Below are 14,847 nucleotides of genomic sequence, written 5' to 3' on the forward strand. Positions count from 1 at the left end.
TCTACCTCATAAAAGCTAGAAGTATCCCTGTTTTTCTTAAAATATATAAAGTACACATTGTTGAATGAAAAACATACTAGTGTAATTAATTTTAAAACCACAATTTGGAAATCTAATGACCTATTTGTTGGAGAAAAATGGTGCTCATTGGGACATGGAGACTGATGACCACAGGCAGAAATTTATTGAGAAGCTCTGCCAACGGAGGGGGTCTGAAGAACAGACCTCAGTCCCCCCACCAGCACGGTGGGAGAGGTTTGAGGGTCCGAGTGAAGTGCAGGGATCAAGAGGAAGCACTGGAGGTGAATATTTTGCCTTGTATGGCTAGAGGATAGTGGGTTATGGAGTTAGGTTTTTTTGGAATGCTGAAGGAGTGGGTGTTTCTTTGATCTGTAGGGAATAAAGGGTTTCTTTATCTCCCTTTGATATGCAGTAGTGAAGTTTTCTTCTCCCTCTGATATGCAGATAGTGAAGGTCTTCATCTCCCTTTACTCCATCTGTGGTTTCTTAGCTTAGCCTGTGGGAAATTGCCTTGCCCTTAGACACTTGGGCTTGGGGGGGAGGGTAGCCTTTCTCCAATACTTATGGGGGGGGTGGGGAGACTGAGCTACAGCTTGTTAATTATTGCAAACGTATAACACTGTTTTAGTTTGTTTTTAATCCAAAATAATTTATTTTTTAAATTATGAAGGTGGTACAATTATAGAATGTTTGGAAAATAAAGAGAAAACCCAAGAGCTATTTTCATTTTTTAAAATATTTTCATTTCTCGCTGCAAAGGAAGCCATTTATTAACTTTCCCCTCTTTCTACCTCTAGTTCTTTACATCAACCAATGCATAGATTCATGGTCTATGTAGAGTTTTAGCACTTTTAAAATTCTGCTTAGGGAGTCTTAAGAGCAAATGGTAATATGAACTGCTCTTTATGGTTTGGGATACAAAACAGGCAGGATGCTGTTTCTAAAACCCTTTCCTCTGGCTGGCACATTAATCAGTTTCTTTCAGTTACAGGGTGTCTTCCTTTCTATTCCTGCTCTGCACAGCTTGAGTCTAAGTGTGTCTCCTTTATGTGTACGTGGAAACTCTTGTTCCATAGCTCACCTCCCACTCAGTTTTATTCTACCTGGTTTAATTGCCCACCCCTGATGTTTCAGTTATAGGATCACCCAGTGTAAAAACTGGCAGAGATAATTTTTCATGTTTGGCTAAACTACAGTTACTCACTTGGGAGATGGTTTCCCCAAATATATATTATTCCTGTCAGTTTCTCAAATTAATGTTTCCCTGATCCTAAAGCAGTAGAAAGATCAGGATAGTACCTGTGTGTGAGGACCCCTTCCTGTGCCCTGAGGCAAGGCATATCTTCGCTGGAGCTTCCTCTACTGGAAGCAATAAGTCAACACTCTATATGAAATCCTAGGAGGAATGCTAAACTTTTAACTCCCAGGGCTAGAGCTTTCTTACTGAGCAGTCACTTAACAGTTTCAGGACTCTGAAAAGAAACTGATTTGTTTGAAATTTAAGTAAGAAAGGCTCTTCCTTAAGGTTATTCCTAGGCCAAGAACAAGTACGTTTTCCTCAAAGTGAAATAGAAATGTGTGTTCTTTACTAATTGCTGTTTAGATGACAGATGTAAAACTTGTGATCCAAAAGGAAATGAATAATTATAGCAGTTAAACACTTAATCTAGGCCATCATTTCTGATCATTTGGCAACTTGGGTAACTTTGTATGAAAAATCAAATGATTTCACCAAACCTAGTGGTTTACTTATTTCTTCTGTGTGTCCTATTTCAGGAAGAGACGTTCCTTTTGAACTAAGTAAATAATACTATATTTTAGGGAATTTTTTCCCACGTGTATAATACTTAGTTTCAAAATGTTCCTTTTCTACCATTCTCTTTGTTTTAGCAAGCCCCTTCAAATATATCATTCCTTCAAAACTTCACTTTTTTCAATTCTGGCTTCTTTGGGTTCCATGTAAAGTCAGTTATATGGACTGGCTTTATGCTAAATGATGAATTAATCCAGGGAATTGGGAGTTTAGAATTGTTACAAGATTGTTGTTAACTGAAGTTAATCTAAAAGTATGTAACAGTGTGGAGAGGAGTATAATGATGCAGTGTATTAACTGGGTTTATTTTCTTTTTCTGTTTCAATTTTACTACCTTATATACAGTCTCCCCTTAGATGCAGGTACCTTGCTTTATCACCCTCACTTCTGCTTCCCCCCCCCATACTTCTTGGGGCCCTTGAGCTTGAATTGAAAAAAAAACTATATTTTCTCTGACCTCTAATTGAAATCTAGCATTTTCTTCAGTTACGAATGTATGGCATAGATAAGTTATAATAGTATTCATTTCATCTGACTGGCAAAGGGGTCTGTGGAACAGAAAAGGTTAAGAACCCCTGTCTAGACAGACTTTGATCCACAGCTCACCTGATTGTTTCCTTGTCTTCCTTCCAGTTTGAAAGGCTATGTGAAAAGGAGAAAAGGAAACCTTGAGTGGTGGGGTGCAGAGTTTTAAGAATAAAGCGTTGGAAGATATGAAGAATTTAGCCGGTGGCAGGTCCTAATCTTCTGTTCTGCCATACTCACTCCTCTATCTCTCCTCCCACCCAGTTAAGCTAATGGGGAGACAAGATATAAGATTAAATATATTTATTTCTTCTGAATTTCCTGGGGAAAGTAACAGTTGTAGCAGCGCTCAGCAAATTTTCTTTCTAAGAAAGAAAACTACCATCTCAGGATTTTATTTTTAGTTCTGAGGCAATCTGACCAACACTAAGTAACGTATCTTTCTTTGAATAAAAAAAGACATATGACTAGTGGTTTTAAATTACTGGGCTTTATTAAGATATTGGCAAAATTTCAACATACTCCTTACCTGAATGAACAGTTTTAATAAATAAAATATGAATGACCACTCGAGATTACAACTGAACTCAAAAGTGAGTTTATAGAGTGGGTTTATAAATTGATAATTCACTTGGTAAGAAATGATTCACTTCATCCGCTTCCCCCCATAGACAATTCTTTGCCTGTCACCAGAGAGCACCTAGAATAAGAGTTAACAGTGATGTATCTGCGGATTATCTAAAACATCAAAAGTTTGAGTATTTCTTTCTCAAGAGCAACTGCTGTGTCATTCTCAAGTTCCCTATCTTATTTCCTACTTTCTAACTAGTGCAGTAAATAAGTCTTAGAAATAGAAGATAAAATGCTGCAGAGGAAGTAACAAGATAATTACTTTCAACACAGCTACCATTTGTGTGGAAAATAGTTTGCATTGCAATACTGGCTCCATCTTATTTTGTTTTGAAATAAGTGGGTGTTTATCCTTTACATCACATGATTTTAAAAGGTAAATAATCTCTGTTCTTCCTCTTGATAATTTATGATCTAAAGAAAAATTGTCCCAAATTATCGTGTGAATAGAACAATGGATCTCATTTTATGACCTTGCTTAGATTAAAATGCCCATTGAGTGAACAAACTAGGTTTAAAATTTTAAAATAATTTAGATAATTTTCTCATAAAGCCTAAGCAAGCCTTTGATGGGGAAGGAAGTACTTGAACCACAAGCAGTTTTATCTGTAAACACTGAATTTCTTTATCCATCATTTCATCCATCCATTGGATGTTGCACACTTCTCATTGGCACAGTGTTCCAACAATGGAGTGTGGTTGTCATGAAAATGCAGTGTTGACACTATACCACTATAAATGTGGTCAGAATTAGACTCAGTGTTGACATTGACATTGTTGACATGGTCCTTGGAGAAGATGTTACTTTCAATGATCCTCCCAATTAAATGCAACAGTAACTGTATATAGTCTTATTAATTTAAGGACAATGGATGGCACTTTTAGGTAAAGAAAAGGTATAGATGTTTCCACCCATCCTTTTAATAGAAACCTAAATGGGATTAACACCTCCACTGTTTGGTGCTGTAATGTTGCCTAACCGCATCTATCCCTCAAAAAGTGCGTATCTAGAAAGTGAACAAAGGAAACCTTTACATTAGAGACTGACTCCCTTTGAAACTCACAGTGATTGTACATGGAGTTTGTAATGACTTCAGTTGGTTACTTGAAACCTGTTTACCTACCAGTACTATACTACTTTCTTGTTTATATTTGTTTTTACCATTTCCTATTCTAGCAAAACTTGTTTAGCAGGCAAACAAATTGATACAGATCATGTTAAATTGAAAAAGGGATACTGCAGCTTTTTAAGGATTGAGTGTAGAACGTTCACCACCACTAAATTACACAATGAATAAAAGTACAAAACACATAATTTGCAGACTAATACCTCAGCATTAACAGTTAATATATATTATATAGATACTTTTATATCTGTCTAATATTTTTACAATCACCAGATACACCATCATTAATTACAAGTTACAGAAATGTGTAGATACCATTAGTTAGAGGGGTACTTATTGCTTACGACAGCAAGCAGCAAATAAGGGCACAGAAGTTTGAACTGAAGGGAACTACTTCCTAGAACCAGTGGCATTAAGATATAACACTGCATTTCACAAAGCACTGCTTTTGTATCTAGTTTATAGAATCAAAAGCAGCATATATCAGACCAATAACCACTACTTTAATATGGATTATAGAATTTTAAAGGACTTACCTTACAAATGGTACCTAACTACTCTATTAGTATGCATGTTGTAAACAAATGAATAGTTGCTAATTTTTACAATATTATTTTATAACTCGACCACACTGGAGCTACTTTGCTTTATTTCCTACAGGGCTAATGGAATGAGAAATGGAGGTAACACTGCTTATGTAGTCAGGCCTACAAAAATCAGACCCTTAAAGAATTGATCTGGGTTCATCCCAGTTTCATTCAACTATTTTTCCCCCCACGGAAAGAGTCTATTGCTTATACTTTCATCATGTTTATTCTAATCAAAAACATTATCAATAGACAACTATAGTAATTTTTTAAAAAAATGTTTAATTTAGCTAAGCACTTTGAATTATAATGTGTACCAATAGCCTGCTGTCTCTGTTTTCTTGTTTCCTTAGAAAATGTAATTCAAAACTGACCTGCATCTGATGGGTTGTTAACAAGATCTAGGCTTCAGAAAATGACAGATGTGAATGAGGTCCATGTATGGGGTAAAGCATCACATGATGAAAAGATTCTAGTACTCTCATTGGAGCCATATTTACTCCTTTTCAACCATGTCAGAAGATTTGAGTAAGAAGAAATGGCTTCAAAATCAAGAGAAAATACTGCAGATCTCTACTTAAATCCAAATTTTAAAAAAAATCTCTGTAGAATAACAATCTGATCATTGCCAATAAGATCGTTGCTGTTTTTATTTATTTCATTATTATAGCTATACTGGTTCCCAAAATATGCTGTAGTCATCTACATTTTTTAAATCCAAGAATTTGAGTCTTCTATTGTGAGTTTGGGGAACATAAACTAATTGTTTTATTATGTAAAAACATGATTAGGCAGTGTGTGTTTTCCAGCTGGAGCATTTAGTGCATCCTGATGGTGTCAGGGACTTCCATTGGTTCAGTGGGACTGCTCCTTTCCTTTGGCATGGCTAGTCCATGGTTGATTGGGGGAAAGTAACGTGTCACATGGAAAAGTTCATGATTCTCAGAGAATCAGAGGCTGCTTCACTGAATAAAGCTGCTTCACTAAATAAAGTTTATTTGCTGTCTTTAGTGGAAGGTATGCCTCTGACTTGAAACTGTAGAAATAGCAAAAAGCAGAGAATTTTTAAATATGAACTATAAGTATTTAAATGAGAAATACATGTCTTATCTCTGCATAAAGTTGCATGTAACAGGGCTCTAGCATGTTCTCAGTTTATAACTAAACAGAACCTCAGTCTCAGTAATTCTGCCATTCTCCTTTGCACTTAGCCTCTGGGCTCACTTTAGGTAGTACTTTCAGCCTCTCTCACACCTATTACTTCATTCCCCTGGAGGAAACAATTTTAGAGAAGTTTAGTAACATTTTTTCATTTTCTAAAACTGGTAGTATATGCTTTTGCTGTCTGTGAAGTTATAAGCGGGGGAGGGGAGAAATTGAAATGTTATTTGATTTTCTTTTTAAATAGCAGTTTGATTCTAGAATGTTTGTACCTGACATCATCTCCATTAAACCAGTTTGCTTTTTCCTGAGATGAAGGTACAGCGAAAAACACATTAGCATCATAGATTGAAACCAGTTGACAGCAGTTTCCTAAAATGACAAATAATAAAAATTCTGCCAAAGCACCAAAACAGGTTATGAAACTCCCAAATAATTACAGCCCTGGGAAATATTTCTAATTAGTCATTTTATGTTACAGAGAAAAAAAAAAGTAAATCTGATTTGTGAGTAAATCTCACAAGTGTCAGAATATGACCATTTTATACTAGTTGTCTACTTTCATTGTTATGGTTAAAACCCATATGGCTTTTAGTCTTTTATCTACAGGGCAAGGGGGGGGGGGCGGTCCTTCATAGTCCCCAGGCTTTTAAGGAACATTTCTCAACTAAATTTAACTCTGCATTGTTTTCTATAGACATATATTAGGCACATCAAACCAGACTTTAACTGCGTTGAGATTTCAACACTGTTACACCCTGACTGAAATAAGCTAACTTGCAAAGTTCCACTAGTGACATGAAGGGGTGGGGGAGTGGGTTATGTAAGTGTGGAGACACATCACAGGGACCAGTTGTATAATTTTGGTAGTGAAGTCGCCAATACTTTTTTTTTTTTTTTAAGATTGAAAACACTGTGTTTTAAGTTTCCTAGAAATCTATTTACATTTAAGGATTGAGCTATCCATGGAGTCCAAGCACGTATGTTTCAGAATGTCTACCTTGTTTTTTCTACTCTGATAGTGGTGTTTTTATCAGGGAGAGCTAGCTATCCTACTTTAAAGAAAAAGTATTATATTTTATAGCTCCAGAGGAGATCTGTGTATGGAATATCATTACTCTTTCTGAGCTTCCTCATCATATTCTCATTGTACCCTTTCCAGCTGTTTCGCCTCCATGGCATAGAACTTCTTAACATTCTATTTCTTTTCCCACTTCGAATAAGTGAGGACAGGCTAGTGCCTATTTTGTGGGAGGGCTCTCTAGCAGAGAAAAATGGATAAAACTTTGGATTAAACCTGAATCCATGCCGCCTCTTTGAGAAGTGGTGGTATAAATGAGATAACCTAGAAACTCTATTTTTCAGGGATTTGAACTGTTCATTTTCCAGTTTAGTATAGACAGGAAGCAAGCTCTCCATTCTGTATATCTGCTGCCCTATTAAACCCAAATTAAGAGAAGCAGGAAGCCCTCCAGCACCTCTCCATTCAGGCAATGTTGACTGAACTGATCTTTTCTCCATTATTAGCCCGTAACTAAGGTTTGCTTTCTTTGGTGCACCAGGACCAAACATCTCAACTGGTGGCAAAAATTGGGCACTGTAAGGTTTGCTTGCTTCTATTTGTGTGAGATCTAGATAGCCTGGGTCTTCCAGCACACTGATTTGGGACCCTGGGCTTAGGCTAGTTCTATCAGTGAATGAATCCACGCGCCCATCATAGCCTAGATCGGCTGGTGCTGAGCACTGGTGCTGAGGCCAAGGGCGTTTGCACTCTCCATGATTCTCCTTATCATCCCCACCATCTTCTTGCCCTCCTTTAAAAGAATTTTCTGTCCAATCTGAGTCCTCACTAACATTTACAGCTTTGTTCATGTCCCTTAGGAATACCACAATGACAGTGATGTTATCACTGGACCCAGCATCACGAGCTGATGCCACTAATTTATGGGCAACCATGCTGCTGTCGCCGTTATTCTCCTTCAAGTGGTCAGACACAACTTTCACTGCCTCATCAGGGTTCACGGTGTCATAGAAGCCATCACAGGCCAGAATGAGGTAGTCTTCAGTCCCATCCAAAACAGTAGAGGCAGAATCTGCATCCCCACAGATATATGGCTTATGTTCAGCATCTCCTGTGGGAATTAGAAAGTAGGGACATCAGAGGTTAAATTTTGTTTAACTTGTTGCTAAGAATGTTTATGGCCAATGCCATGATTCTGGTAAGTTTTCTGAATTTACTTGAAAGAATTTGTAAACTAGTTGCATTCCCTTCAGTCAGTTGCTGCTCATTCCTTAGTTATATAATTGCCAGTCACTGGGTTTAATTCCTTATCTGGCTTAAAGAAGAGGGTGAATCTTGTGCCTCTGGCTATGATTTAAATGTAGTCAAACACGGTAACAAATATAATGTCAAAGCTAAATTTGTTGGTCTGCTGAAAAATTCAGGCCTACTTAGGAAAATTTTGTTGATTTAATAGTTCTCTTCTTTTACTGGCCGTTAGGTTTGATTTAATTGAGATTTAAGGGCAGCTGACATTGAATAAACAAACCAAAGCTCTGATCGTTGTTTTTATTAAACAGTTTTTGTTCTGTCTTTGTTTAGAAATAATAGCTTCATGTGGCAAGCACTGAAGAAGGTTTGATTTACAGTGGACTTAAAAAGTCATCAAGTGTAACTCTCGTTAAGCTAGGAAAAGTTATGTGGCTGATCCAAGGTCTCGTACAAGGGAACTTGAACACAGGGCTCTTGCTTCCCAGTTGGTTCTCCCTTCTTATGTCTCTGACCACCACCTTCTTTTCTATCTTTATTGTTATTGTTTACTCCCCACTCATTAACAGACTCCTCAAGGGCCTATGGGCCTTTATTTCTGCCTTTCCTTGCTTAGTTCATCCACTCACAGAATCACATTTAAGCTGGGGCTTGTCGTTGACTAAATCACTTATCACTAGGCAGAGAAGAGGACTCAGGTAAGGGTACAGCAAAGCAAAGATGCAGAGGTCAGTGTAGCAAGTTAGGGAATTATGTGTTTACAGGTAGCACACTTGGAGTGGACTAATATTTGAGACCTTGGGCCCACACTAAGCCAAGTTTCTATCACCAGCCTACTGAGATTATTGACCATCTACAGTGTGATTTGAAACATTCAGATCCAGAGCATTTCCAGATCCATTATTCCCCCTTAGGTACTTGGAGAGAGCCTAGCAAAAGGGTTCTTAACCTATTGGTTTACCAAATAGCTTGTGACCACAGCATAGGGACACACTCATTGACTTCCTCTTTACAGTATAACACAGAGTACTGAGCAGTAATTCCTAGAGTAGAATATCATAATTGACTGGTAACCAGTAGTTAAAACAACAACAGCATTTACCAAGAGCTTTATCATTTGTAAAGTACTTGCATACAGCCCACCAGTGAAGGGCACCTTCACTGTCATCAGATCTTTTGTTTGTTTATTATGTCAGCTGTCCTTAAATCTCAGTTAAATCAAACCTAACCACCAGTAAAAGAAGAGAACTACTAAAGCACTGGAGTCCAGCTACCTGGGTCCAAATCCCAGCTCTTCCACTTGTTACCTACATAAATTCCATCAGTTACTGTCCTTTACTTTTGTACTAGAACGAAACTTTCTGACTAGGGGAAGATAAAATGAAGAAAAATATACTTAAGTGATAAAGATAAATATATTTAAGTGTTTCTGGTATCTGATACCGGTTATCACCAACATTTTACATCCCTATTTAATCCTCACGTCCAGAAAGTTTGATAGGAACCTTCTGGGTAACTCTGCAAACACTGGGCAGAGTTCTTACAGAACTGGGCCACATGCCTATGCAGCAGGTTGTATGATGTGATACCCAGAATGGCATATATTTACTTAATATAATTACTTGGGTTAATATATCAGGTAAGAAACTAGTCTTGACTCTCTTAAATTCTCAGCTTTACTCCTCCATTTTCAAACCTATAACCCTCTGATCTCATATATAGGCTCTTCTATTTCCTAGAACAGCCAGAACAATCTTCCAAAGTGTGGAGTTGTTTTGTTTTGAGGTACTGGGGCTGGGGATTGAACCTGGGATCTCGTATGTGGGAAGCTGGCACTCAACCACTGAGCCACATCAACTCCCTTGAGTTGGTTTTTTCATTTGTTTGCTTGTTGTTTAGCATTTTTTTGTTTTTAAAAGGCACTGGGAATGGAACCCAGGACCTCCCGTGTGGGAAGAAGGCATTCAACCATTTGAGCCACATCCACTCCCCCAAAGCATGGTTTCGATCCATGAAATTATAGACTCCAATGCCTCCCAAGAGCCTGTTAGAGTTAATTAAGAGTTTTCGTCAGGGGATCCAGTGTCCTCCACCAATCCATTTTACTAAATTTCCCTATCCCCTACTCTACCTGACTATATTATCATCATCACTATTATTTTCTGAATTCCAACTCTAAAAATAAATGTTATTTGAGTCATACTGTTCCCAAAAGTCTTGTTTTAGTGCTTCAATTAAAAGGCTACTGCAACTGTTAGTTTGGAACAGAACATACAAAGATGTGCATGGAGAAATGCTGCCAAAATTCTGGCTTTTCACCTGCTGTACTGTCGGGTGTCAAATTCATGACATTTCGCCCCCAAATTTGGTAGGAGGGCATGAATATCCATTTCATGGTAGAAATGGCAACATCCTTTTGTCTTCAACCTCCTCTCTCCATATGCTAGGAAACATATCCTCCCTCTGTCAGGTTCAGATCATAAATCTGAAGGACTTACGGGGAGAAGAAATTGAAAAGCTTTTCATTTTAAAGTTTTAAATATTTCTTTCCTAAGTAGAGGTGAATTCTGCTCAGAAAGCCTTTTTCTCGTCCCTGTTTAGCCCCCTATGTTATTCCATGAGTTTTCCCTATCTCACATTCCTCAATTCCTTGGATTTTGGGAGATGGACTACTATCCTACTTAAAAACAAAAGAAAGCTTTATAGATCTCCTTCACTTCTTTTCCTTCCAAATCAGTAGAGATTCACCTGTATCATCTACCATTTTCTCAGAGGAAGTGGTGTCCCTTTTACTTCCCAAAGCTAATTTGTGCTTGTCCTATCTCCCTAATACTCTGGCTTCTCTATATTCTCTCCAATTTCTTCTCTACTTGCCTCCCTTCTTTTGTCCCATAAACATGCTTAGATTTTAAAAATTTCCTTACCCTAAAAACAAAAACCCTTTCCCAAATCAATTTGTCCCTTAAGCCACCACACTATATCTCTCCCTTTACCATAAACTGCCCAAAAGCTAAATCTCTTCTTGCTCCTATATGTTTTTGTCCATTCTCACTCATCACGTCTGGTTTTCCACCTACTAATCTAAAACATTTCTCAAATGTCACCAGTTATTTCCTAATTTCGAAAGCCCATATCATTTTTTAACCCACACCCCATTTGGCCTCTGTAGCACTAACACTTTCTGACTACTCACTCTTGAAAACCCTCTTTCCTTATCATCTGTGATCCCCAACTTCTATCTGATAACTTCTTGTTTTCTTCACTGGTTCCTCTACCTAACAATTGAGCACATTGTGTGTTGAAACTGCTAGGCCTGGGTTCCAAGTGAACTGTGTGTATTATTCCGATTTAATACTCAACAGAATTGTGTGAGTTAGGTACTATTAGTCCCACTTTACGAAAGAGCAAATAGACATAGAGAGGTTAAGTAAATTTCCCAAACCCACAGCTTATTAAGTGCCAGAACACAAAGCTAGGGAGTGACTCCACTACATTGTTCTACCTTAAAAAGTCTACTCCTTGGTCTCTCCTAACACTACATATTCTCCCTGGGCAGTATTGCCTATGCTATAGTTTCTCATACTATATATATATATCACTTCACACCTTGCTAATATTGCCAGATCTCTCTTTCCAACCCAGAGCTCTTTGCTAACTTTTAGATCTGTATCTCCAGCGGTATATAAATGATCTCTTCCAAGACATCTCCACAGGTACCTAAAATATTCAATATGTCCAAACGGAACTCATTATCTGCTGTTCTCTACACTCCCCAAACTGCTGCTGCTTTATTACAAATGCCTTTATCCCAGCCATAGAACTCAGAAACTTGGAAGTTAGGCTTTCCTCTTCTTCCACGAATTGTCATTTCTATCTCATCTGTATCTGTATCCCTTCTTAGTTGTTCTCATCTCTGTGACAAACTATCAACAGTCTCCTAAATGATCCCCCTTCCAAGTTCTTTCTACTGTAGTCTGTCTTCCATACTGACAAGGCAGATAGCTTTATAAACACAGACTTGATTTTGTGGCCTCTGCTTATTCAGCTGTTAAAGTTCAGATGACAGCTTAGCATCAAGGACCCTTTACAGTCTGGTACCAATACTTCTAATCTCTTCCCACTCCCACCCCCTGCTGTAGCCTCCTGTATTCATTGTCATTCCTAAAACACACCATTCCCTTTCAAACCCCCGTGTATTTGCACTCCCCTCTACCTGGAGTTTCTTTTCCCAAACGCTGTCTTTCATATCCAACTCAAAAGTCACTTCCTTTATGAAGTTGCCCTTATTCCCAATTATTCAAGGACATTGTTCCCCTGCTTTAGTTTTCCCTTTGTGTGTGCCATATTTTTAGAATAAAAAGCAAGTATCCTTAGTAAGCCGGTTCTATAACAAGTAATAAAGGTACCCCTCAATACTCTGACAAAGAACTTACAGATAAGATCATAAAGAATAAGGTTTTGGTAAATAGTTCAGAAATAGTTCAAGGGGTACATTTTACAAAGGGTACATTTTAGAAATGAGAACTCTCCCCTTTTTAGCCTTATTCCAGAGTTCCTAATAACTCACTCAATCTAAGGTAAAGGTAACTGTTGATTTTTCAAGAGATATTTGTAGAATTTTTGTTTAGCTTTCCCTTTCTCTGCTGCTAATATTTGGGCCACTTCGCAGCTTGCCAGCACCTTATTAAAGAGTGGGAGGAACGCAAATCTGCGGTAAAACTAAGCTAATACTTTAAGATCTTGTTAATGTTCTGGATTTTTTTGTAATAATAAAACTAAATTTGGATATTAGATGTTGTAGCAGTTTGGCATTATTTGTGAATTCCAAAATTAGATACTGGATTGTGTTTGTAAACTGGTCTGTACCTGGGCGTGATTAAATTATGATTAGGGCTTTTGATTGGGTCATGTCAGTAGGGATGGGGACTCATAGATAACAGACATGGCAAAGAACTGAGTTGGGGTTTTTGAGTTGGAATTTTTGATGCTGGGGTCTTGAGCTGGAGCCCCAGGAAGTAAGCACACAGAGGAACTTGGTTGTGAGGAAAGAGAAGCAGGGAAGCGTACTTGGCCCAATGGATAGGGCATCCGTCTACCACATGGGAGGTCCGCGGTTCAAACCCTGGGCCTCCTTGACCCGTGTGGAGCTGGCCCATGCGCAGTGCTGATGCGCGCAAGGAGTGCCGTGCCACACAGGGGTGTTCCCCATGTAGGGGAGCCCCACACGCAAGGAGTGCGCCCTGTAAGGAGAGCCGCCCAGCATGAAAGAAAGTGCAGCCTGCCCAGGAATGGCGCCAGGCACGCACAGAGGGCTGACACAACAGGATGACGCAACAAAAAGAAACAGATTCCTGGTGCCGCTGATAAGGATAGAAGTGGTCACAGAAGAACACACAGCAAATGGACACAGAGAGCAGACAACTGGGGTGGGAAGGGGAGAGAAATAAAAAATAAATCTCTAAAAAAAAAAAAAAAGAAAGAAAGAGAAGCAAGCCCCAGGAAGAGAGGAAGCCTGAACCCTAGCAGACATTGGCAGCCATCCTGCTCCAACAAGTGGCAAAAGACTTTGGTAAGGAAAATAACTTATGCTTTATGACCTGGTAACTAAGCTCCTACCCCAAACAAATACCCTTCATAAAAACCAACTGATTCTGATATTTTGCATCAGCACCCCTTTGGCTGACTAATATAGATGTGAATTATATCGATCCATATTATCCCTATATCTGATTACCTCATTTCTTTAGGGAGGTATAAACAAGTATTACATATATATGCATTGTGGCAATTTGATATTATTGATGAATTCCAAAAAGAAATATTGGATTATGTTTGTAAACTGGTCTTTTCCTCTGGGCATATGAGATTATATTGGATTCATCCTCTTGTGTTATTAGGGCTTTGAGTACACACCCCTTGGTGGGTGGGGACTCTCATAAAAGGCATGGCAAAGGACAGTTGAGGGTTTTTGTTTGTTTTTGTTTTATTATTTTTTATTTCTCTCCCCTTCTTGCCCACTCCCCCCATGTGCTCTCTGTGTCCATCCTCTGTGTGTTCTTCTGTGTTCGCTCGCATTTCTGTCAGTGGCACTAGGAATCTGTGTCTCTTTTTTATTGCGTCATCTTGCTGCGTCAGCTACCTCTCCATGTGTGCAGCACCACTCCTGGGCAGGCTGCACTTTTTTCACGTGGGGCAGCTCTCCTTGCGGGGTGCACTCCATGCATGTGGGGCTCCCCTACGCGGGGACACTCCTGCGTGGCATAGCACTCCTTGCACACAGCAGCACTGCGCATGGGCCAGCTCGCCACAGGGGTCAGGAGGCCCTGGATTTGAACCCTGGACCTCCTATATGGTAGGCAGATGCTCTTATCAGTTGAGCCAAATCCGCTTCCCAAAGTTGAGGGTTTTTTGATGTTGGAGTTTGATGCTGAAGCTGGAGCCCCAGGGAGAGAGAGAGCGCTGTTTGCCTGATAGTCTACAGCTGACCTTGTGGGGAAAACAGAGTCGCTGAGCCCTGAGAACCCAGGAAGCCTGAACCCTCGCAGATATTGGCAGCCATCTTGCTCCAAAATATGAAAATAGACTTTGGTGAGGGAAGTAATTTATGCTTTATGCCCTGGTATCTGTAAGCTCCTACCCCAAATAAATACCCTTTATAAAAACCAACCAATTTCTGGTATTTTGCATCAGCGCCCCTTTGGCTGACTAATACAT

General features: G+C 39.0%; 2 protein-coding genes across 7 annotated transcripts in view; one reads left to right on the forward strand and one right to left on the reverse strand.

Moving 5' to 3' along the window:
• Nucleotides 1-14,847, forward strand: part of TRIM37 (tripartite motif containing 37) — a 223,966-nt gene that overhangs the window by 192,199 nt on the left and 16,920 nt on the right. For 2 of the 6 annotated variants that reach the window (XM_058283893.2, XM_058283892.1), the window contains one exon: nt 5,057-5,709. The exons of the other annotated variants lie outside the window; for them this stretch is intronic. Coding sequence is in view for 1 of the 2 variants with exons in the window: in XM_058283892.1 (XP_058139875.1) it covers nt 5,057-5,087 (31 nt within the window). In the remaining variant the exon portion in view is untranslated. Of the gene's footprint in view, nt 1-5,056; nt 5,710-14,847 lie in introns of those variants that run through there. 6 annotated transcript variants of the gene reach the window in all.
• The window catches only part of PPM1E (protein phosphatase, Mg2+/Mn2+ dependent 1E), a 271,450-nt gene continuing 259,436 nt past the window's right edge, over nt 2,834-14,847 (reverse strand). The window contains exon 7 of the mRNA XM_004485133.4: nt 2,834-7,996. Coding sequence (XP_004485190.2) covers nt 6,936-7,996 — 1,061 coding nt within the window. The 3' untranslated portion in view covers nt 2,834-6,935. The remainder of the gene's footprint in view (nt 7,997-14,847) is intronic.

The sequence above is a fragment of the Dasypus novemcinctus genome, chromosome 21, assembly GCF_030445035.2.
Source record: "Dasypus novemcinctus isolate mDasNov1 chromosome 21, mDasNov1.1.hap2, whole genome shotgun sequence".
Taxonomy (NCBI): domain Eukaryota; kingdom Metazoa; phylum Chordata; class Mammalia; order Cingulata; family Dasypodidae; genus Dasypus; species Dasypus novemcinctus.